Source organism: Zonotrichia leucophrys, chromosome 4 (assembly GCF_028769735.1).
Source record: "Zonotrichia leucophrys gambelii isolate GWCS_2022_RI chromosome 4, RI_Zleu_2.0, whole genome shotgun sequence".
NCBI lineage: Eukaryota > Metazoa > Chordata > Aves > Passeriformes > Passerellidae > Zonotrichia > Zonotrichia leucophrys.
In genome coordinates, this window is record NC_088173.1 from 34,343,023 (window position 1) to 34,367,124 (window position 24,102).

The following is a 24,102-nucleotide window of genomic DNA, read 5'->3' on the forward strand; positions in this document are numbered from 1 at the left end:
TTAGACCTTTTCACTTTGCAGACACTTAGGGATGGATAAGGGAGGAGGAAGAATCCAAGAATGAGAAAAACTACTATTTTGTTTACTTCTGACAACCTTGAAACTTCAGCCACAGCTATATTGTCCTGATTTATTTCAGCATTGAACTCCACACTTGACTCTAAATATGCAATTAATCTCCTGTCTCTCTGCCCTTTCCTCCCTCATGGAAACTCCAATGATGGAAAAGTACATTTTCATGTTAGAAAAAAAAAAATAGTGATTTTCATTTGATCAGGCAGAACTATTTTTTTTTCTTAGACATTGCAGATGCATAGTTTTTTGCAAAGTACAATGCTATCACAAGAGCAAGAGAAAAACGTTTCTGCAGAAGCTTACTGTAAAAGCTCCTGGAAAGGGCCACTGAATTCATTAAGCTTTCTGAATACATAAAATAGTTTAAGTAAGATCTTTACCTTCTCAGTATAGGAAAAATATTCCAAGCAGTTTGAGTGGGACTGGACAAAAAGTTGAGCAGAGATTATCTGGTGTCACAGTTGAACCAGCCACGATACACAGAGCATCCCCATACAATTTCAGAAGGCTTTAGCATTCACTCACAGAATAACACCATACCTCATCAGAAGGCTTTAGGCATCTCCCCATACAGAGCAACACCATATCACTTCAGAAGGTTGCAAGCATCTGCCCTCCTTGTTCTTCAGGCCAGCCTTTTATACCCCCATTGTCCATGCCATGCCCCTGTGTGCCCTCTGTTCCGTTTGGGATGGGTCAGTGCCCCTGGGCACTCCATGGCTCATTGCTGTCAGTGCTGCTCACAGCTGTGCCCATGGGCATGAGGCTGGACACAGCCCCACTCCAGTTACCACAAACTGTGTGTACCTACAATTTGGCATCACACTCTGTTGGAAAGATTTATAGAAGATGGCTGATGTGAATATAACAGCAAGATGAATTCTTCTTCCCTTTCAACCACCACATAGAACAGAGAAGACAGCTGCAGTATGCAGCTGATTTTTCCAGGAAAAGCTGAAAATCCCACTTCAAATGACCTTTGTCCTTTAACCTTCATTTCTGCAAGCAGGGTTGGCAGCTTCTGTTCAGGCATATTTTGAAAAACCTATCATTTCCCAAAATACCAAGTAGGTGGCATACTCCAAATGATGGAGAAGGTAGTGGCAACTGCAAGACCCACCAGTCAGAGTACCTGCAGCTCAGCAAAGTCACAGAAACCCTTCTCAATCCTCCGCACATGAGTAAATTCTCATGCTAGCACAGATCCCATCTGGAATGAGCCTCTTACACAGCCATGGCCTTTTCCACAGAAATGACCAGAGTAAAAGTGCCTCCACCATTGTGAGGGATGCTCACAATGCTCCAGTCCATCCAGCAGTCTCATACTTGCTCCCTTGTCCAAATTTAATCTTTGGCAGGAGTTCCCACCTTTCACCAGCCTCTTCCAGTCCCTTTAAACAGAGTCTGGACAGATGGGAATTCAGCAGCAGAAAGTCATCTGCTTTTCAGTATAACCTTTGCATCAGAAAACTAATCTTGCTACCATGGGTCCACCAGGGCAAGCTGGCATCATGAAACTGCTAAGCCATGGCATTTTCATACAGATTGGTCAACAAGGCAGAGGACTTCTCTTCCTGAAGGCAGGGTATGGCCGATCAGCCATTTGGTGGCTATCCCCAGTTTAGGTATCTTCTACTATTCTTTTGCCATGTGGATTTTCTACTACTTATGTCTCTGCTGTTCTCAAAAAATGTTCATACTTTATGAGGTGTATGATCACATGATAGCTTTAATCTTTCCATTATGGTGTTTAAGGTTTTCTTTTATCTCCATTCTGTTAATTGCTTTGCTAAAATTTAACTTCAGCTAATTGAAACATTGCTATCATACTCTAATAGCTACAAAAATTTGATGGATATATTTAGGAGTAAGAAATTAGTGCTGTAGTAGAATTAGAACATGAATCTGTCTTCACAAGCAGTGTCTACTGAAATTGTATTCTTGTTTTTTATTCAGAAATTGTAACTCCTTTTCCCTTACAAGTGAAAAATAATTTCTGAGCTTGTTTTCTAGCAAATAGGACCAAATCTTATGGCTTTGAGTAGTTTTCTGTTTTAAATTTACTAACTGGAAAAATGAAACAGTAATGTCATAGTTATAATTACATTGCATTTTGACTCCACTACCTGTTCCTAGTCTCTCATCCATCTGTGTGCCAGGAAATTGAGGGATAAAGCCAGTTATTTCTTTAATGGAATTTTCATTATTATTTGAATTTCAATTTCATTACCTGGTAAAAATGAATGAAGTGATTGGGTCCTCTTGTGATATGAGGGAAGGGGGAAAAGACTTGAAAAGAGAGAATAATCAGTAATGCAATATTGCCTAGAATTTAATGATAAAGATTCTTATCCTAAACTTTATGACATTATGTAATTAATTAAGTAGATGATATTAAGGACTTAATAAACAAACTTTTAACACCAGCAGCCATTTGCAAAATATATTCAATCTTATGATTTTTTATGACAGCGCTCTCGATCCAAACTTATTTATGAGGGACAATGTGACTTAGAGGGGAACCTGATTTTCATTGAAGCTGTCAAATATGATGTTTTTTAATCTTATCATGTGCATGAGATTAAAAAACACTAGAGCAAGGTGATTTTAAAATGTGTCCTGTAATGTAAGGTATCAACCTTTCTGAAGCTCTGTTACGTTCATAACAGCAAAAAACTAATAAAGATATAGCATTAGAGATAGTTATAAAAGGCAAGACATTGCCCATTCCTTTCATGGATACCAGATCTAATCTTACCAGCTCAAGGAAACATCCTCAGACATGCCAAAAAGCAGTAATTAAACCACAGCATTCATACAAGCCAAACAGTCAGTGAGGACTATTTAGGTGAATTGCTATTCCTACTGCCCAGGTTTTCAGCTCTGCCAGGTTTTCAGAATGCAGCCTCCAGGATCATGTTCACTGCCCTATTCTTACACTTTGCCATCTACACCACTTCCAAGAACAAGTATTTTGCACGTACACCATGGCTGCCTTCTGAGCACTTAAAAGGTTTAATAAAAATTAGTCTGACTATATCACTAAAAAAAATAAATGTACTCTGGCAGTTCTGCAGATAGAATTTAAATCACCTACATTATTTCCCCCAGGAAGATATGCTGTTTCTGGGCCAGAAGATCCATATCCTCTGATTTTCAATTTTGTACCTTAAACCCAAAGCCATCTTTCTCTTCAAATAAACTACTAATATAGCAGAAAGCTTGCACTAGTTGCAATTTAAACACATTTTTGTATTTCACAAATGAAAATTCTCATCCCTTCAACTTCTGGCTTTTTTATACCCAGAAAGAGAAAGAAAATCCAGCATTCTTTTTGGATAATCACAGGTAGATTCAACCCTCTCTTCTGGGGCTCTTGATAAGAGCCTTTGATTGGCATTTGATTTACTTCTCCTCACATTTTCTTTTAATGCCTTTTTTCTTATGAAACAAAGGAGAAAGAGAGGATGAGTAGGCTGCTGTTGAGTGCTACAGAGATGCAGCTCTGAACAACAACAGCTGTAATTAAAAAAGAAAAAGCAACCTAGAAATTGACAGCATGTTTACAATAAGTATGTCTGTAAGAAATGTACACCTGTATCTGTGGGTGGGTAGGTATCAGGGTGAAATCAATTCCCCAGGGAGCCTGCTAGTAAACCTTTTATTAAATACACTTTATATAAAACTTTCTTAAAACTCCATAATGTCTAAATGGTCTTTAACTCACACAGCTCACAAGGTCTGCTAGGATTAAAACAAAAAGACATTTTCAAGAAACTTTTAGAGGAAACTTTTGAGTTTTCTAGGGATAACTGAAGAGAACTACAGTCACTCCTCAGCTGCCCCTTTGCCATGGGAGTTATCTTGTTCTGCAGGCCTGGCTTCAGCATCTCCCATAACACTCCACTACCTTCTACATTCTATTATTAAATTGAATTTTCTCTGTGACAAGAGCAATGCCTGTGTTGCTGGGTTTAACCCAGTCAGCATACACAGTCACTCACTCAGTCCCTCACCAGCAGGACCAAAGAGAGGACCACAAGGGCAAAAGCTATAAAACTCATGGGTTGAAAAAACCACCAATTTAACAAGGAAAGCAAAAGCCACAGGCAAAAAAAACGAAGGAATTCATTTAGTGCTTCCAATGCAGGTGTTCAGCCACCTCCAGGACAGCAGGGCCCCATCACAGGTAGCAGTTATTTAGGAAGAACAAACAGCATCACTCAAAATTTTCTCCCTGTTCGCCTTTCCCCTCACTCTACACACTGAGCATGATGTCACACAGTCTAGAATATCCCTTTGGTCAGTTTGGGTCACCTGGCCTGGCTCTGTCTCCTCCCAGCCTCCCATGCCCCTCTAAATTCCCTGCCAGTACAAAAACCAGAAAAGGCCTGGGCTGTGTGTAAGTCCTGCTGAGCAATAACACAAACATCCCTGTATTATCAACCCCATGTTCACTACAAATCCAAAATACAGCCCCTGAGAAGAAAATTAACTCTACCCCAGCCAAAACCAGCACAACGTCATGAAAAATGGAATTCTCTATTTCACTCCTATTGCCTGTAACATGTCTTGGCTAAGTCTCATGGAGCTTCTCTATGTACCAAACCATCACCATCCAAGAAATTACACCCTCATTCCAGGCACCTTTGATTTTCCATTGGTTATCCTTCCAGTGGGAGCATATCTAGTTGAAGCTGTATGCTTATACATTCTTGATCAGACCAGATCGTGGTCACCCACAGGTTTACTGAAAGCTGTTTCACTCAGATAATTTTGCTCTAGCTTGTCACACAAGGAAAAAAGTTGTCATGGTTTTTTTCCTTGGCTGGCTTTTGGTTTTGTTTTTATTAAACTAATTACAGAACTTAGTGCAAGTAACTTTGATCTTATAACGTAATTAATAATTAATCAGAATCAGCAGGTTCTGTGCCAAGAGACCAGGTCTCACTGCCCTTTCCTCAACCTCAGCTCATTTCCCATCTGTATGCAAGGAAGCAGAGTAAAACCAAAATAGAGACTTCTCATACAAATGTGATGGCAAAAGAGAAGCAAGGCTGGAATGTGACTACTTCTGGAAGCCTATCACTATACTGAGCTGGAAAAGACATTAAGCCAGAGAAGCACTAGGTAACAAGATCATGAGATCTGGATTTGTCACTGCCAAGCTTTTTGTTAAAGTCACAGCTCCATGCTGTACTCTTCCCTGATAATTGTTTTTACTTTAAATTAGAAAAATCTCAAGACTTTTTTAAATTGAAAAAATAGTCATAAACTTGTTACAGAAAAGCACCAGGGACGTTCAGACCTATTGGGAGGTTTATGACCTTGAGAAAGCCACCCAACCACTTCATGTCTGCCCAACAGTGTGTGGCAGCCTATCTGCACAGTACATGCATTGTTGTAGCACTTTTTTGAATACCCTTAAGAATTTCACACATTTAATAAAGATTAACAAGCATACAATTCATTCTGTAGGTCATCTGCTACACAGATGTGTTTTCTATCCCTTCTTTGAACAACTTTGTTTTGTTAAAACAAGGTCATTTTGGATTATCAAATTCTATTCTGTATTACCACATCTTCTCTGTTGAAATTATAATTGATCCATCCATGATCCTCTCATACTTAGGTGTTCACAGCATTTTTCACACAACTCTAAAATTAAACAAAGAAAGCAGCAATATTCAACCTCTGTTGGAAAACTGCATGGGCCTTTTAGAAAACTCTAGATCCTTGTTCAAATACCAAGGATCGAGTCTTAGTCAGACTCAGTGACATGACACCTGTCATACAAACAATATTATCTTTACAAGTAAATCATTCTGCTAAGGCTGCAACATTGTCATACTCTTAGGTAAGTGACTAGGAGTTCAGATCTCTTAAAAACTATTTTGTAGTCATTTTACCAATTAGACTCTTACAGTGCTTTTAAATAAATTTACAGTTCAAGTTGTAGTTTAAGTAAGTGTCACCAATTTCTGTGTTTCTTAAAATTACATTTGTTTATATCACCATGATACCTGTAAACAATAATTTTGATTCCAAATTGATTTAACATCAGAAAAGGTTATCACCTTTTGCCCAGAGCATTGAGAGAATTTATTTTTGATCAAAAGTGTAACAAGGGGCAATCAGCCTAATCCACAAGAGGCTCCTAATAACACCCCTGGGGACAAAGCTGTGCTGCTGAATTTCCTAATCACAGTAGGAAATACAATCAGCTCACTGTAAAAGCCCAACTAGCTTCCAAATCCTTACTTGTAAAAATTCAATTGCCTGAAAGACTGTGAAAGAGTCAATCTACAAGAAGCTTGTTTGACACAGTAATATTTCCCACGATGCTCATCTTTTCCAAATCTTTTTGCAATGGCACAAGAGGAATCCTCTATTCTTATTAGCAGGGTTTCTCATCATGTAACACAGAAGGATTTTTATTTAAAAACAGGATTAACATTAACTGTCACATCACAGACTATATTTGATCCCTCTCTCTTAGGTAAAACATTTATAAAGGAGAGATTTTTCTGGTGTTAGCTATGTGATTATTTTGTGCAGTAGCATTGTTTTCTAAGAGTTGATATCACAGAGACAAAACTGACTCAAGAAGACAAAATTATGAACATGCTGTTATTTAAGAAAGGAAACAAACCACAACAAAAACAAAAGAAGAGATTATCATGCAATCAGATGGCAGGAGCTGCTTGATAAACTGTGTTGTCATCATATTGCAAAAGTCTCACACCTTCTCAGTGATTTCTCATGGCACCTCCTCACAGCACTGACTCCTTCGTCTTCACAGCACAACTAACTAACTCTCTTCAGCTAGCTAACTTACTCTTTTGAAGCACTCTTCTTCTTATTGGACACAGCTGTGGCTTATTAAGGGCAGGCCTGATCCTAATCTTTGGTGATTAGTACAACTGCAACTCCTCAGGTGTGAGACTGCATTCTGCACTGTTCTCTTACATTCTACCTTTCCATAAACTGAACTCTTGCAGGGCAAAGAAAGATGGCTTCTGTTGATTGAACTTAACAACTGGCCAGTTCTTTAAACATCTTTGTTGCAAACATTTTGGTTTTGCTGTTAAATGCTCTGTTCTGCTCCAAAGCATCATGTTGCATGAACCACAGCATGACAGTCAGTGGGCTTCCTCCATCCTCTTGACAGACCCCATACCAAGAAATGAAGGTGTTACTTCATTCATTCAAAGGAACAGAACTTCCTTAATCCAAGTTCCTTCAGCCATTCTTAAGCCTAATTCCATTTTATGAAAACTACATCTCAGCTGGAAAAGAAAACCACAAAACACCAAAACGGATAAGCCTGGTAGGGCTGAAAATTACAAAGAGTAGCACAGCAGAGTTTATGTAAGGGAAATCTTTTCCAGCAGGGAAATCTTTTCAGATGAACCCTTTGATGAATTTCCCTGGCAGCACTTAGGTATTGAAATGTTGAAAAGTCAGGTTACAAGTATCTCTTCTATGTTGTTCTGCCTTTAGACTAATGCAGGTACAAAGGAGAATGTTAGTCACGTTGATTAAAATGGTAGTTTCAATTAATGCTTCAGTCACTGGACTGAACTGTATGTCAGTCCTCTATGTGCACACAGGATGCTTTGGAATGGATCTGAGGAAGAGTCAATCCTTCATTAACAGGGAGACCAGTGACATGGTCCGTCTGACATTATCCATCTGTCCAGCCATTCACCCATTTTTAACTGGACATCTCAGAAAGCCTGGAACTGCAGGGCTCAAGCTCCCTTTCCCTCCTGCTGAGAGAAATAAACAAAGCCCAAACCTCTGGCACACAAGAGCCTCCAGAATCACCAGATACACAGAGCAGGTGCTTCATTTGCTTCTGACCATTTCTTTAAATCAAGTGATTGTTTCTTGACTACTTCTTTCTTTGCCATTAGGCTCACACTGCCATTAAATGCCACCTTTGCTAGCAGTCACCTTTCTTACCTTTCTTGTGACAAACCACCCACAGTCAGTGGCACAAAGGCACCTAACAACATCATCAGCTGCACTCCAGTTCACATCCTTACATTTAGTTATTTTTTTTAAACTGCCAATAGAGCCTGAAGGGATGAAACTACTGCAATTGGGCAGTCAAATGTAGATGCATCACAGAAGAACATTTGATGTCCTTTAAATCATTATCATAAGCCAATTTAAATCAAAATTCTTCCCTGGTCAGGGAAGCACTTGCTTAGATTCAGTTTTGCCTTTTTGGACCCTTCTGGGAATACTCTTTCAAAGTAACTGCATCCACAAAGCCTGCTTGCACTGTTGCTTTGAATGATTCATAAAGGCGTGCAGGACTTTCTTATGTACAAATAATTATCATTTCCATAAGCCACAAAATAAATGTATGAATATATGAGAAGAGGGACTGAATAATGACGGACACTTACACTTCATCTCCTTGTGCCAGAAGAGCCACTAAATTTTCTTACTCTGCACTTGATGTTTCCACACTTAAAGCCCTTGGGGTACAGACACCCAATGGGAAAAAACCCCAAAACCATAAAACAGTAAAAAAAAAAAAAAATCATTTCCTTACAAGATGAGAAGGACTCTCCAGACAGAAAATAAAGAACTATACAAAGGAGTAGTTAACACTTTACATTTCCCAACAAATAATACAGTGTGTACTTGCGTGTTTGCATATACAAACTATTTTTCATGTTATCTTTCCATTCCTATAAGCAAAAAAAAGTTCATTATACTAGAAAGAACTGAAGCATCACACAATACCCATGACTTTTCTGTTTAATGCTGTAATGAAAGCTATCCTAAAACACAATAAATATTCCTCAGAGGCCGCTTCTTTATTTAAAGAGAAGTCATCTTCCCCTACACCAGACTGTGAATGGGGAAATCTGTTTGCACAGTGGGCTTCACTTCCCAGTGCGGCAGCAAAGGAGTTCCAGAATTCTTCTTCTGAGTAGGAATATTAGCTCTTTGAGTAAGACACAGGTCAGTGAGGAACTACTAACAACTGGAAATTGAAGCCAGGAAAAGCAGGATCACTTTCCCAGCCTGAGACCAGGGCAGCAGGAGGATCACCAATCCAAACAGCTCAAACCTCTTTCTGTGAAAGGAAGATAACACCCCTCCACCCTACAGGAGTTCTACAGGGATTAGTGTTTGCAAAAGCCTCTGCACCTCAGAAGAAATTAATATTTATGATGATCATTCCCATATAATTTGCATGCTGCAGACATCTAGTTAACATGTGAGTAGCATTTATATGACTGTGGTACTGACACATAAAAAAATGACAGCTTCATAACATTTGTTAATTTTTCCCCAATTAATTTCATTTACTCTAAGGACCTCTTTCTGTCTAAGAGGTGCACAACACTTTATAAAAGATTAAACCCAATATAATGCTGACTTAATTTATGGACAGCTATTTCTGTGGGTTTTTTCCTTGTTATGATAAGGAATTATCATTCTGCTAACAAATTTGCATTCATCCTCACACATCACTAAGGATAATTATGGAAATGAAGAGTACTGGAATCAACCATTCTGTGGTCGTGGAAGGAAGGAGGATAAAGACATTCAGAAGAGGAGACTGAAGCAAAAGGCTTAAAGAACTCATAACTTAAAAGCCCATATATATATTATTCATTGAAAATGTTTATAAACATGGCAATAAATAAAAATACACAAACATGCAATTGAAAGATGACCCTCAGGAATACAGCAAAGCATAAAGCAAAATAATGCAGATTCAAGAAGCCATAAGTACCATTCTGGCCATTTCTAATTCTGACAAATAGTATCACAGCTAAAGGCCTTGCTGCTTAGAGCTGGAGTGATCAAATGACACAGATTATGATCTCCTTGTTTCATGCCAGCCTCAAGAGTGTCCTGAAATATTTGGAACCCCATGGTACAGGAAAACTGTTTCTGTCCAAATTTAATTTTGCATTGATATGACAACTCTCATTTAATGGTCAGGTTGGACAAAATCCCTCCTCCCCGAGCTGCCAGTGAGCAAAGCTCACTATGGACAAAGCAGCAAACCCAAAACTGCCTGCACAATGATGCCAGCCCAACTGCAGGAACATTTCCATCCAAACAGATTGAAGATTTGATCAAAGAAAACTGACCTAGAGTAATCCAAACAATCCCTGAGAAATATTAATAAGTCAACTTTATAGTCCAAGTTGCCCTCTTATACAGTATCCCAACTTCATCCTACTTCACATCTGCAACACCCGAATGAAAGCAATATTTAGTATCTTTGAACTTTTTCTTTCAGAATAGTGAAAAATTTTTAATTTGTGTTTGTGAAATTTCCTACATTTTGTAACATGGGCATGCCAAACTAACTAATTTATTTTAAACTTCACTGTCACCAGTTTTCTTATTTCTATTTTTTCTTGGCTTCCACTGCAGCTGTTTTTCTATGATACATTATTATACCCTGCAGATTTCCAGTTAGTCTATGTTTCCTAAGCATTTTAAATTTGATGCAGACATACCAGCCTATGAAAATGGTAAGGCTTTAGATATTTTAATGAACAGTAAACAGAAAACTTCAGGAAACATCTTTGTTTCATGTGGTTTGTAAAAACTATTTCATCTTCATTCCAAAATTTCCCCTTGGTTCAGCTATAGGTAAACACTCCACTCACACATATCCAAAACTTTACCTCTTTTTGCTGACTTACTGAAAAAACTCGGCAACTTGTTTGAAGAACCAGAAATAAATAGTACTCTGTACAGTCATGGGGAGGATGATGTGCTTCTCCCTTTCACTTAAATACAAAACTGTGCAGAAAAACCCAAAATAAACAACAATCAGTGGTGCTTGTTAATTCCTTTCTTGGTTAATGACAACATCCACAAATGTAATGACAACACCCACAAATGTAATGATTACAACAAAAGGTAATCAGATATGCACCTAAAGAAAACTTTTTTCCACTGCACCCTCCTTAATCTTAATTTAATCTTTCAGAACTCCAATGATTGATGCTAACTCTAATGATACAATTGTCACAAAGCTATCAGTGTACCACACAGCTGTACAAGTTTGAAACGCTTAGCAAATATTATCCAAATTAAAAATTTGGTGTTCCTTCTCATCTATAGCATTCAGCCCTGCTTGAAAATATCAAATCTAAAAAAAATCTGCTGAATATTTAGTTCATTATTCACTAGGACAAAATGAAGTGATTAAGTCTGTTTATCAGATTTCCTCCCTCACATTATCAACTCCTTCAACCACAAAGGCCATGTTCTTTTTCCTTTAGACCATTTTTTTTAAACAAAATTTTTAAGTGAATCATGTCTTCATCCATTTATTAAGAAATATTTTGAAAATCTAAATTGTCTGAAACTTAGTAGTTTTTCCTAAATTGTCAACATTATCTGTGAGATACTCACAGTAGGCATTTTCTTATAGGTGCTCTCCATGACAACAATGCAACAAGCCCACATCCTTAAGACTGAGTTTCCAACATTTTAAAAATAATTAAAACTGACACTTTGCATTGTCTCTATCCCCAATGCCTTTCAGGACTCCTATTAAGATCTCTGCTAAATGAAGAAGCCTGAATAAATAGATTCCTTATTCTATACACATGAAGAGACATAACTTTTCTGGACTACTGTTAGGAGCCAGTTCATACAGCCATATTTGAGAAAATTTCAATCAACAAAGATTTCCTTTTACCTGTCCTGTTTTTTAAAAAAGTGTGCCAAAAATGTGGAAGAAACTTCATGGTTCTTAAAAAAAATTGTAAGGCACTAAAAAGTTACTTTAAACACACAAATACATTTCACTACCAATAATCAAAGTATTGAACTATACCAGGAGCCAGGAGAAGGGCAGAGAATAACCTGAATGGACATGCTATGGTTTAAAATCAGAGTATACTAATCCTTTCAAAACCAAGAAATTTACCCCAGTACTAGCAAAATGATGTTATCATCTTTAAATACAGGAAGAAATACTTTTTTTTCCACACAGAATTAGCTTTAATGTTATACAACAATGCAAAGTTTGGTGGAAACAGTAACAGCACTTCAGAAGACCCTACCTAACAATTTAAGTCACCATTCATCAGGCCATCAAAGCCTCCCAGACCAGTCACATTCCTCAGTAAAACTAAACAGCTCATTATAAACAAGTGGCTCACAAAGGAGTTTATAACTTACCAAGAGACACGGCATGACCAAGTCACAAAGTTAAATGGAAAAGAAAACAGGGAGACAACAAAAATCAAACTGCAGCACAACAGCTTTCATCATCTGTCAATAATTGGCTCTGCTAGAAAGTTAGCCAGAGGAAAGGCAGGATAGAGCTTTCAGAAGTGGCACAAGGTGTCTATGTGTTAGCAATTACATCTTGTCTTTAATTTCAGTTAATGGCTTTCTAAATTGCTCACAAAAATGTCTGTCTCTTTAAACTCTCGGTGAACATTTTGAAAGTCAGTCAGTTATTTTTAGTGTCATACTTTTGAGACATTTAACTTGATAAGGACTTCAAAATGCCAACCCTCAATTTCTCACTGTAATGGATTATGTTTGAAAACACATGGCTGGGTCATTAACATTACTCAGTACTGGGAAAGTTGTTTATGCATGTTCTAATGGAAGAGTCAAGGATCAGATGTTTTCCATTTAAAATCATTAATTTTACTAAGTAAAAACTTCTTGTCAAAAACACGTTAAGTTTCCACCCCTATGATTTTCAAAGGCTTTCTGAATGAAAAAAAACAGCAGTCCTTGGCCAGAAAGGGAGAGAGAAGACTTGCTAGACTGAGAATACACATCTGAGATGTACAAAACCCATTTTCAAGTCCCCAGTTTGTTTACTTTATCCTAGGAAGAAAACATTCATTGCTGTAACACATGCTGGAAATGAATAATTGTTATTAAATAAACTCTTGCATTGCAAACAGTTCTACATTTCACTATATTGAACATAATTGATGAAAACACTTGAATTTTATCTCATTTCCAACAACTGCAGAAAGTACTCTTGGGTTGGAATGGTCAAAATGGATTTACATTTTCACCTTTAAAATAATTGATGGGGTTAAAATGGTCAACACAGATTAACATTTTCACTTCTAAAGTAATTGATGCCTCTGAAACAATCCATGCCATCCATGGCCTAATGGCACACGTCACTATAGTCAGTGGGCACTGTGCCATTGATTTAGATGAAATTTTATTCTGAACTCTTTACAATGAGTCTGCTTACTAAAAAGACAACCAAAAAAACCAAAAAATAATCCACCAAAAATAAAACCCCGAACAAGCAAAAAACCCATGCACCATATTTTACAAATGCCTGATAAGGAAACTTCCCTGTCTGACCATCCAGGAGCTCCTCTGCCAGCCCCTGAGTTGGGACTTAACAACCTTTTCCAGCTACACCCTCCACGCTCACACAGTCACACCAGGCTTCCCAGAGCAGTCTCAGACTTCCAATGATCCTTACTATCATTTAATCATGGTGCAGTAACAAAAGAACAAATCACAGCTCTACTGGTGCCTGCAAGGTGCAGCTCCAAATAAAAAATCCTGGGCTTTTACACCCTCACAGTCTAAGTGAGTGCAAGTCTGGAATCATCAGCTCCTGAGTGTCACCACGGGCACCTGGGACCTTTGTTGTGCCTCCTGCCTGAGGCTCAGCTCCTGTCCTGCAGGGCTGAACCTGCAGCTCCACCCCGAGCTGCCTGCGCTCAATGGATTCCTCAACACTCCCCCAGATTTCCTTATGCCTATCAGTCAGTCCCACGACAAGGGAAATTAGGAGGATTTACTGTCTGTATAAAGATGATTAGATTAGCACTTTAAGTGCTCTTGCTGGGTGTATCAGAATCCTCCCATGGAGTTTAAAGAAAATCTTTTTTCCTACTCTTAGTGATAAAATCTTGTCAGCAACCCATAATGTTACAAGTTTTATGACTTTTAAATCTTGGATATGGAGCACTCAGTAGGAAAAGCTTACTTTGTAGGTATGCATCAGAATTCATTGCGTGAGCCTGTGCCTGCCTGAGGGAAGGAACCTGAATGAACCCAATATTTACCCTTGCAGTGCTGATTATATAAAATGTTAAGTTTTGCTGGAAACCCTATTAATTGAAAAAAAAGTAATTATGATCCTTCTGCATGCCTTTGCTGAAGCATCATTTGGGTTTCTGGTTGCTTTTGAAGATTTTAATAGGACATACATTAATAATTGTCCTATATGTGGCTGATTGAGTAAATAACTGAATTTACAGCATTTAAAGCATCAGTTTTGCCCAAGATAGGAATTTTAATTTTGAACTAGTGGTGAACCTGTGATGAAAGCTTCAATAAAACCAAGGAGAATACACTAAAAATACATGCACATTAAATTTGGAAAGAAAGGGAACTATGATCAAGGCATAGAAGCAGAAAGAAATCAAACAACACATGTGTAGTTCCCAGTCTCATTGTTGATCCTTTTAGTCATTAGTAAATATGTTAGTATTTAATAAATATATCAGGGATACTGGGAAACTACCAATGTACCTACACTCTCCACAATAAAAAAAATATTTAATTTATCCATTCAACAGGTGATGTGATTCTATTCAGACAGACTTGCTGGCAGAGCTCTTTTTCTTAGAGCACAGAGTTACAGAGAAAAAGGAAAAGACAGTGAATAAATGCACAGAAGCTTCTTGTAACAGGGCCCATAATACCTACTTCACACACCTCCCTTCAGAACAAATTCAGTGCTGTTCAAGATCTCATATCCTATGATGATAAAGACTGTGAAACAAATCAGATGTATAAATCTTTCTGAGAAATGACAAAATGGAAGGCTTGCACCAAAGGCAGAAAGCTGCTGTGATGATGTGGCTTTTAAAAGTCTGTGCTATACCAGCACAGGAGTCATAAAGAAAGGAAATACTGACATGGGGGAGAACAATTAAGAGTGGGAGGAATCGATTAAACCACTGAAGAATGGTGACAGACTGGTCTAAAATAGGATGGAGACTGAGGCAGCAGAAGAGTAAAGGTGGGGTTGTGTGAGTCATACTTCTACAACTCCACTCACCTTACTAAAATATGAAAAACATTTCCAAAACAAACAAAAAAAACCCAAAACCACAGAGGCTTCAGATGCTTCTCACAAAAGCAGAAATTCAGCTGGAAGGTGGAAAGACAGGGACAAGAGCTACTGAGGCCTCCAGTCCAGTGGAGAGCATCACTGAACCCTAGCCTGGCTCCATCTGCCATAGGGTCACAGGTCTGTGTGATTATTTCAGAGTCCATTTTGAACACAAAGCAACACATTAAAATCTTCAATTAAGGAAGTGTCAGCAAATACTTAAAATATTTAAATTAATGCATTTTAGGTAGAGTAGGCTGTGTCAACTAGCATAGGAAGCTTTAGGAACTACAGGCCCAGCTTGCTGTCATCACTGCTGAGTAAATTAAGAAAAGATCTCATTCTACACCTAGAAATACAAAGCCCCAATCTGAAAGATCAATTCCCTGGGCTAAACAGCAGTCATTACTGTGCCTTTCATATTGACTATTACAAATATCTGCTGCAAAATTAAACTGTGATTACAGACCAAATGGATAATTTATCTCTTGCTAATTCTAGGCACAAATGTCAGGAGCTGCCAGAGCTCATACCCATTCATGAACTGCACTGATTTGCATTTCCAGAGCCTGTAAAGCTGCAGGATGAATAGTAAACCTCTAAGTACAGACATAATTTAGTACAGATTACACTTTACTAGACCTAAAGCAGTGGTAACACTACTGAGGACTGTCAGCTTTTGCTACTTGACCTGGCACTTCTGTTTTCTTCCTGAAGGAATTTGCATCAAGGGTATTAATTACAGAAATCAGAACACAGTAGGATAATAAATACTGAAAGAAATTCACAGCTCCCGCAAAGGAGAAAGAAAATAATGGAGGAATTTTTTTCTTTAATTTAATGCCAATTAGTAAAGCATGGTTGAGATCAATCAGAATTGAGACACAATTAAACATCTCTACAATAAATTACTATTATGGTTATTATTTACAACTTGGCTGTGACTAATAACCAGTGAGAATGATGCTCATTACAACAGATAATGTATAATTAGCTAATATTAGATATTTCAAGTACCAAGTGGCTGTCATAGATCTCATCTTAAAAGACTGCCACTATATTTTAAAATAATTTAAAAATAATAAAACACTATTATAATAAAGCACAGGATAATGAGTAGGAGAAAAGAACAGGTTCTAAAAAATGGATGAGACATTGCTTGCTAAGTTGACCTTTTAGAAATACCCACTCCTTCACTTATCTTCTAAATGAAAGGCAGGATTATTTTTAATTCTGGCTAATGAGAGCAGATGTAAGTACTCATAATTAAAAGTCACTCACATTTGAGCCAGCTACAGTTTTGTTATTACAACAGAGAATAACACTTAAGGTTGCATGACAAATACCATTCTGCTCCATTATATTCCAAATTCTTAGTTCTCGAATGTTTCAATTGTGACATAACTTTTTCCCACAAGACAAAGACCTAATTCTTAAAGAAATATTATAAAAGAAGAGAAGAAAAATCTTCTGAACAAAAGAAGATCCTACCTATTTGAAAGTTTAAGTGCAAAGCCACCAACAAGATGTTCTTTTCTGAGAGGAGAAATAAACTTTTTCTACAATATAGGAAAATATCTTCCTTTTCTAAACACATGGAAAACAGCAGAGGATTGAAAGCTGAAAATAACCTTCATTAAAAAGAAATGCCTATGATGGCTTTATCAAAAATGGTTGTAGAAACATTTTGCCAAAATGTCTGCGTACAGGACTGAACAGGATTTTTCCTAAGATTTGAAGAGCACAGCTAAGGAAGACTACTCTGAACATCTGTGTGTTGCTAACTCCGCAGGGAGAAGGAACCCAAAGCTGCACAGAAAACTGGCTGTACTGGCTGCTGTGCAAAGGTGCCCCTTTTTTCAAGGAAAACCAAATCTACTACTTACAACAGTTATGGAAGAATGGTTGCTGAATGGCATTAACTATATGTTTATCTGGTAATTTTCTCCTGGAAAATTAACATATAGTTAATTCTCTTGCTTTTAGGATTCAACAGCTGTGGAGCTGGCTACCTTTATTTCTTACCCAACTGTTTTCTACTTCTTTTGCTGGGTATCAGTGATCACTTTTAAAGGTGTCTTGATGTAAGTAAATCACAATGCCTCACTTAAAGTAATGGTATTTGATGGAGTCAGGTGGACTATCCCTTGCTGCACCGGAAAATATCTTGCTCCAAACACTCCTGAGCAGGGTCTTATATGATTTGGACCGTCCTGCTACAAGTCACAGCATGTGCAACATATTGGGAGAACGGTAGCTGAGGTTGGTGTTAGCATAGCTGAGATGCAACTTACAAGTACTACCAGGGAAATCTGGTTTCCAATTTTCATTAGATTAAATTCAAAATCTTAAAATGGTTTTGTACAAGCTTAGAGTATTATATTTTTCCAGCACATATCCCATGGGACTCAAAATGACAGGCATCCGCTTTGGTGAAGCTGGATATACAAGAGTATGGCAAGAGGATTTGCATTCTTTCCTTATGGGGAAATGCAGAGTTTCTTTTGAAGGCAAATCATTAAAATACAAGGAAGGACAGCTCTCTTTCTTGGTATAACACCAGGTATGATTGAGAACCCAGGCCTGGTTTCATTTCACAGTCTAATATAAAAGCTCATTAGCTCAGAGATCTTCAACTGTCCCAAAGAGAGGCAGTTGATAGGGCCCTGCTTCATTACATCTGTGCTTTCCGAACCACAGAACGGAATTTCCTTTTCAATCTCCTCCTCTACGGCAAGGATGTGGGAAAGGTTATTATCATGTTGCCAAGGGAAATGCACCATGCCATCATCAAAAGCCAATATTATTGACTGACAGTATTCAGAGAGGGTTATGGCTTGTAAAACCAGTCATTGACATTACAACTGGAACAACAGTGCACTCTCTTGGAGTGAGCCAAGGAGAAATAACAGAAACTGTTTCATTTTATATTAATTTCTACTAAATGCTGTGAAATGCAGTCAGACCCTTTTTCCTGGTCTGAACTCCATTTATTTTACTTGAATTGCAAAGGAAAATGTTTCCTGGTTTGAAAAGTGACTGAAAATTAAAGATTAAGAAATGCTCTTTGCCCTATTTTTCAGTTTCTTTTACCATTTCTACTAGACTTTTAATATGAAAAACATCTTTATTTTTTTATAAGAGCAACTATTCCACTTCAAATAAGTCACTTACAACCCCTTTCGGGTTATAAGAACACCATTTCCTTAAAAAATAAAGGCACTACAGTGGGTGTAGTACTACTTGTCAGTGCCCTAATGCAAACAGAGCAATGTTTGATTACTTCAGCATCAAAATTAACAAGTTAGATTTTCTTACCTCTTACACCTTTATCTGAGCTGACCAGTCCATTTCTTTCGAAGTGTAATATCCTAGTGGTTTTCCAGGCACGGAGAGACTCAACTACTGAATCTGACTTAGAATGTTGAGGAGACTGAAATGTGCATTTAAAGTGGTGTTCCAAAGAAATAAAGATGTGAAGCCTGGTATCTGGGCAAAACATTGCTCAATTTCAGCCAAATCTGACTGAGAAATGGGCCTCAAAAGGGTAAAATCCCAAAAGAGGAATAAAAATCAGTGAATAGCTGACCACTGATATCCCATCTGTACCTCCACCGATGAAACAACTGAGTAAGCAAAATCCCCAACCCTTCTCATAGCAAGAATCAGCTGGCTGGTTGCACAACTGTTGCACAGACACTAAAACTATGAGGGGAAAAAGAAAGGAGTTTCTTTTCTGGGCTTGGCCAGGTCATAAGGACACTGTTATTTTCTGTGCTGGAAGAACATGCACGAGAGACACAAACTTTACATCATCAAACTTGATTAATTCCAGTTACCCACCTTTAACTTAGCATCATCACAAACTGACTAAAACTCAACCCAGTCAACTGATTGTATGCACACAAAAGGTGGAAACTTACTTGAGAGAGGGCAAATTTTAAAAGGGATACTCCTCTGAGTGTAACTTAGTTCATTTTTCGACACCCAATTGAGTGAATGGTGCTGAAAACACAAGTTCCCTCTTCATTATCTAAAGGAACAACTGGAAAGGTGACCTCTTTGCTAGGTGATGCAGCACTGCTCTGAGTACCTGGGTGGCCTCAGGAGACCTCTTCCAAGAGGATCTGCCTAAGGCTATTCTGTGTCCCAGGCATGGACACCATGGCATCAGCTGAAAATGTGACATATGGCAACTCACAGGTTAGACCTCACGAAGTTGTGGACATTGTCCCAACATTTATTATTAACTAAAATGCCAGGCCTGTGGCTTATACTGGACTTCTGCCAGAACTGTTGTTTGACAGACCTTTAATGTCTCCTGTATCCTTGGAGAAACTAATAATTGTTTTGTTCAAATATATACTTGAAATACAAAATAAAGACAAGTCTGTTGATGACACACACTTATACAGGAAGGCACAGATCCAAATGAGATGATGGATAAGAACACAGTCTTAAAAATAACAGTTCACAGCTGTAGTCTGCTGGAAAACTATTCAAAACCAACATTGTATTCTAGGTGTTTCTTGAAAATTGCATGGTACGCACACAGAACATCTGCTGGCATCACAGTAATTTGAAGGAAAGAAGAAGCACCAACAAACACTTCAAGTACAGCAGCTAACATGATAAGCCAAGATTAATAGACAACATTTATGATGACATGAATTAACTGTACCTTGAAAAACAAGGGCTCCTCAGGAAGGGGGCTGACAGGGAGAGAGGCTGTGCTGCCAGCTGGGCTCATGTCCGTACTCTGAAAGAAAGGCACACAGGAGTTTGCATTGCCAATCAACTTCTATGGACAACTTTGTTACATTTTGGAGGAGGGGGGGATGAAAGAGCTTGAAAACAGCACTGGAAATCAAAAAGAATTAGACTGACAACTGCAACCTGTACTTTATTTGCTTGTAATTAGTTCAAGTATTTCACTAATGGGTAAGTACTTGCATTTTATTTTGAATTAAATCCCCATTCAAAGACTGAAACACATACACAAGTACACAAACATGCTGTTCATATTTGTTCATATAGAAAAACTTATTCATCTCAAAAGAAACTAAGATTAAAATTTTAAATTATTTTTGGGATGGCTCAACAGTGTATTTAGAAGGAAATATTAACAGGAAAGCAATCCATCACAGGAAAATATTACGTTTAATGTTTAAAAAAAGATCCTGTTCACGTGAGTCAATATACTTTACAAACAAGCACTAATACAAGAAAAGAAACAGTGAAGACCAAAGTTATAAATGAAAACAATTCAGTATACTTCGATGGATATGTCAAGTCAAAATGTTTGAAAGATTGACCTAGAACCCCACCCTCTTCAAATCATATTTCAGTAACTTGCTGGTTAACAAGGTCATTGTTTGTACAGATGTGACAGATGTTAAAGCAAGTGTGTGACAGTTACCAATATAGAATGGTAGAAGAACATAAATATATATATAAACAGTATCACAGCTGTTTTGGAGAAAACTAGAATAATCCACCATGACCACTAACAAAACAGAAATTAAGAAAATTCAAAAAAAATCAACAAGTTTGCCTGGCCTAGTAGTGCATTCCTTTTCACAACGTACCATTACAATGCAGAATGATCTCATAAATTCAACTTGTGCACTTGACTAATCTGATACCTGGTTTTGCATCGCTATGAATCTACTCTAAGTCCTTTGATAAACCCAGATTCTGCAACTGAAGAACACTGCTCCACCCAGAAATTTCTAACAGTTCATTCATCAGAAGATGCTTATGGAGAGAGACTGCATTTTACTCAGCCAACTGGTCAGGAATGAAAAAAGACAACATTTGGGGTACAAAATTCCTGTGTCAAATCCAAAACAGGGCAAATCCAAAACAGAGACTTCAAAGTTAGCACCCACTGAGAAAATGTGAGTTAAATTAGATACCTACCAGTTACACCATAGCTGAAAGAAAAGACAACAGTTACTTGCTAAATAATAGGGATGCAAGTAAATGAGAAAGAAGGGGGCCATGATAACTATATCCTAAGAAAGATGCAGGTAATTTATAACCCGGGGAACACAGAGATGATGTTGAGGAATAGAGATTGCATCATGTCAGAAAGCCAGTATCTCTGTAGTATTCCTTGTATTCAGAAACACTACAAATTTTAACTCTGACTCCTGCATCTGATCATCAAAAAAACTGGCCAGTAATATTTACAAAATGAAGTGAAACTTAGCCATTCTACATTAAACACAGAGTGCAGATAAAACTGGACACTTCTGTGGGAATGTTTTGCCTCAAATGCCAGCAGCTCAGCAGAAGACAATTCACCTTTTAATTTATGTAGAATAGAAAAAAAAAATCAAGCATCTGATTTCCAAACCAAATCAAGTGCCCTAATTTGCAATTAGAAGTGTGCAGGAGGACAGACCCATCTTTAAGCAATGAAACAGCATCCCTTGGAAAATCTGCAAAGCATGAGCTGCACACTGTTCAGGGATAGCTGGAATCCAAGGAAGGTTTAACAGCCCTGAGGATGACGCTGGTGCTGTCCCAAAACACCTCAGGGCACATGCAGAGGATGGCTTCAGCAAAACATTGCTCTTCCATGATGAGTGGGCAGGATCCAGCCTGGGTCTGATGTCACACTGATGTGGTTCCACGCCTGAACCAAAAGGGCTGTTGGGAGTGAGGGGTGTGTTAGGAGGGACACCACGACTACACAGCCTCTGGACTGAAATTAATTTGAGTCTGGCCAGACAGGAGCACTGGCAGGAGAGCCTAGAGCTCTCCACATACACATACTCTCAGTGGCTCCTCCAACACCTTCAGTAATTTTCCTCTCTGAGGAAAGCAGAGCACTATCTGTGCCTGTGTAAATTAATTAAACCCAGTGGCACTAACACAGTTTATTATAGTCGAGGACGGAGTGAGACAGCACCAAAAGGGTTGTTTCTCAAGCTATTAAAAACCCCAAACCCTTACAAACTAATCACTGCTATGAAAGATGTTGATAGCTTGCCTTCCTGAAGCAATATACTAAGAAGTTCAAACAACACAACACTCCCCACTTAAATTTGCTCTCTGTGGTGTCTTTATATAATCACACTTTGCAGTCTAAAGCTCCCCATACATATTAAAAAAAAAATCACCATGAGGAATTTACTCAATGGGGACTTCTATTTTATGTTGTCTAAACCAATTGTGCTCTCATAAAAGCAGCCACTCACTTCAAGACCAGCATAAACTTGATAGGTTTTAGTTATAAATTAACCAGAAGATGCTAGACCATGAGGCTATAATTACATGTTGTAGCTCATTGCAAATGCTAAATAAACATAATTTGTATCTTAATTCAAAATATTAGGCAAAAATTAGGATATCTGATTTTGCAGTACTTTGCTGTGCAACTATCATTTTAATACGTGTTTTTTATGCACAAAATGCACAGCTGGGTTTTGTTGACTGAGCCTTTTCCATGTGTCACTGGAAATCTCTCAGTTTACCAGAGGGCAGAAAATTTGCACAGCTTTAATCACCTAAACAACAATTTCAAAATATCTGAGTACCAAGCAATTCAAGTATTTCTCAGAACAACAGTTTGGAAAAATACCATCTTGCCTATGCCAAAAAAACCCCACAAACCGTGTGAGTATTTCTCTCAGTGCTTTTAGGCCCGTTTTTTTTTTTTTTTGTTTGGAACAGGCTGCTAATATCCAGAAAAATGACATTATTGGAATTTTGCCAATAAATCTTCCATGATTGCAAAGATCAACACTAAGTTTTATTCTAATTTCTAGAATAAGTCTAAATATACATAATTCTTATTGGGCAGTTGAAAAGGTACCTTGGAGTCACTGACAGGCCATGCTAATCATTCATCCTTGGAGAGCAATGTTAAAACTGTGATCACGAAGTTTCCTGATAATGAGACAAAGGAAGAAAACAAGTCCAAGAGAACTTTTCCCATTGCTACATCCATTTTGGAGATCCATGGTCAGGATGCTATTTGAGGACCAATTCTCATCATTTGAGCTAGATGGAAGTGAGAGCAGTTGTTTCTAGAGCTGTTTTAAAGTAGTTACAGGCTTGGTTTTGTTTTATTCTACTTGTCTCTACCTCTTCCTCAAAGCAGAACATTTCACAAACCTACATAACAATGAAAACTGTCTAACAGCAGATTAGAGAATGTAGTCAGCAGTTCTCCAGCAACACAAAAGATAAGGTATGTGCACGGTGTTAGAAACACACTCCTTTGAAAAGGACTCCTTCTTTTGAAGAGTCATCTTCCAGTCTTCAGCAACTCTCCTATAAATGAAAGCAGATTCACTGCATAAATTCAGGTTTTTCTTGCTACAAACCCTTGCCTTTAATCTGACGTTCTTTAGGAAGTGGCCTGTCAGCCTTCATTAATTGTGCCATAAAATAAGGACCATCCACCAATAGAAGCCAATTTAATTTGCTACAACTGCTTTTCAACAGGGGTAAACACTGCAATGGTTGCTGGCAGACACTGACTCCCTCAGGAGACCAGTATCACAATTTATTGATCTAAGGAGTTAATACTGACAGAGAAAACCTTCAGTGGATATTAGAGCTAGAGAGCCAATAAATCTTTATAATAACCGAAGAAAAGACAATCTGTGTACTTTATAGCTTTGTCTAAGGGGTAGTGGATGAGTGCTGAAGTGACTTTCAGAGTGATAGTTTTAGTTGTATCATAAGTTATGTCAGAAAATATCATTTTATAATCTAGAAGTTGAGTAGAACTAGGAAATTAAATAAGTGCAGTCAGCAAGCTCAGTGGTGACATTTTGATATACTGAGGGTAATCAAAGACCTGCAAATGGATTTATTAATGGGTCTGCACAGAATTTTTATGAAATATTGTACTTAAATATTATTATCCCATTTTATCCATGGAA

The 24,102-nt window shown here is 37.9% G+C and overlaps 1 protein-coding gene across 10 annotated transcripts in view; it reads right to left on the minus strand.

The window, feature by feature from the left end:
• Positions 1–24,102, minus strand: part of CCSER1 (coiled-coil serine rich protein 1) — a 633,522-nt gene that overhangs the window by 294,797 nt on the left and 314,623 nt on the right. For all 10 annotated transcript variants that reach the window (XM_064711079.1, XM_064711082.1, XM_064711081.1 and 7 more), the window contains one exon: positions 19,881–19,958. In XM_064711079.1, the coding sequence (XP_064567149.1) occupies positions 19,881–19,958 (78 nt within the window). The remainder of the gene's footprint in view (positions 1–19,880; positions 19,959–24,102) is intronic.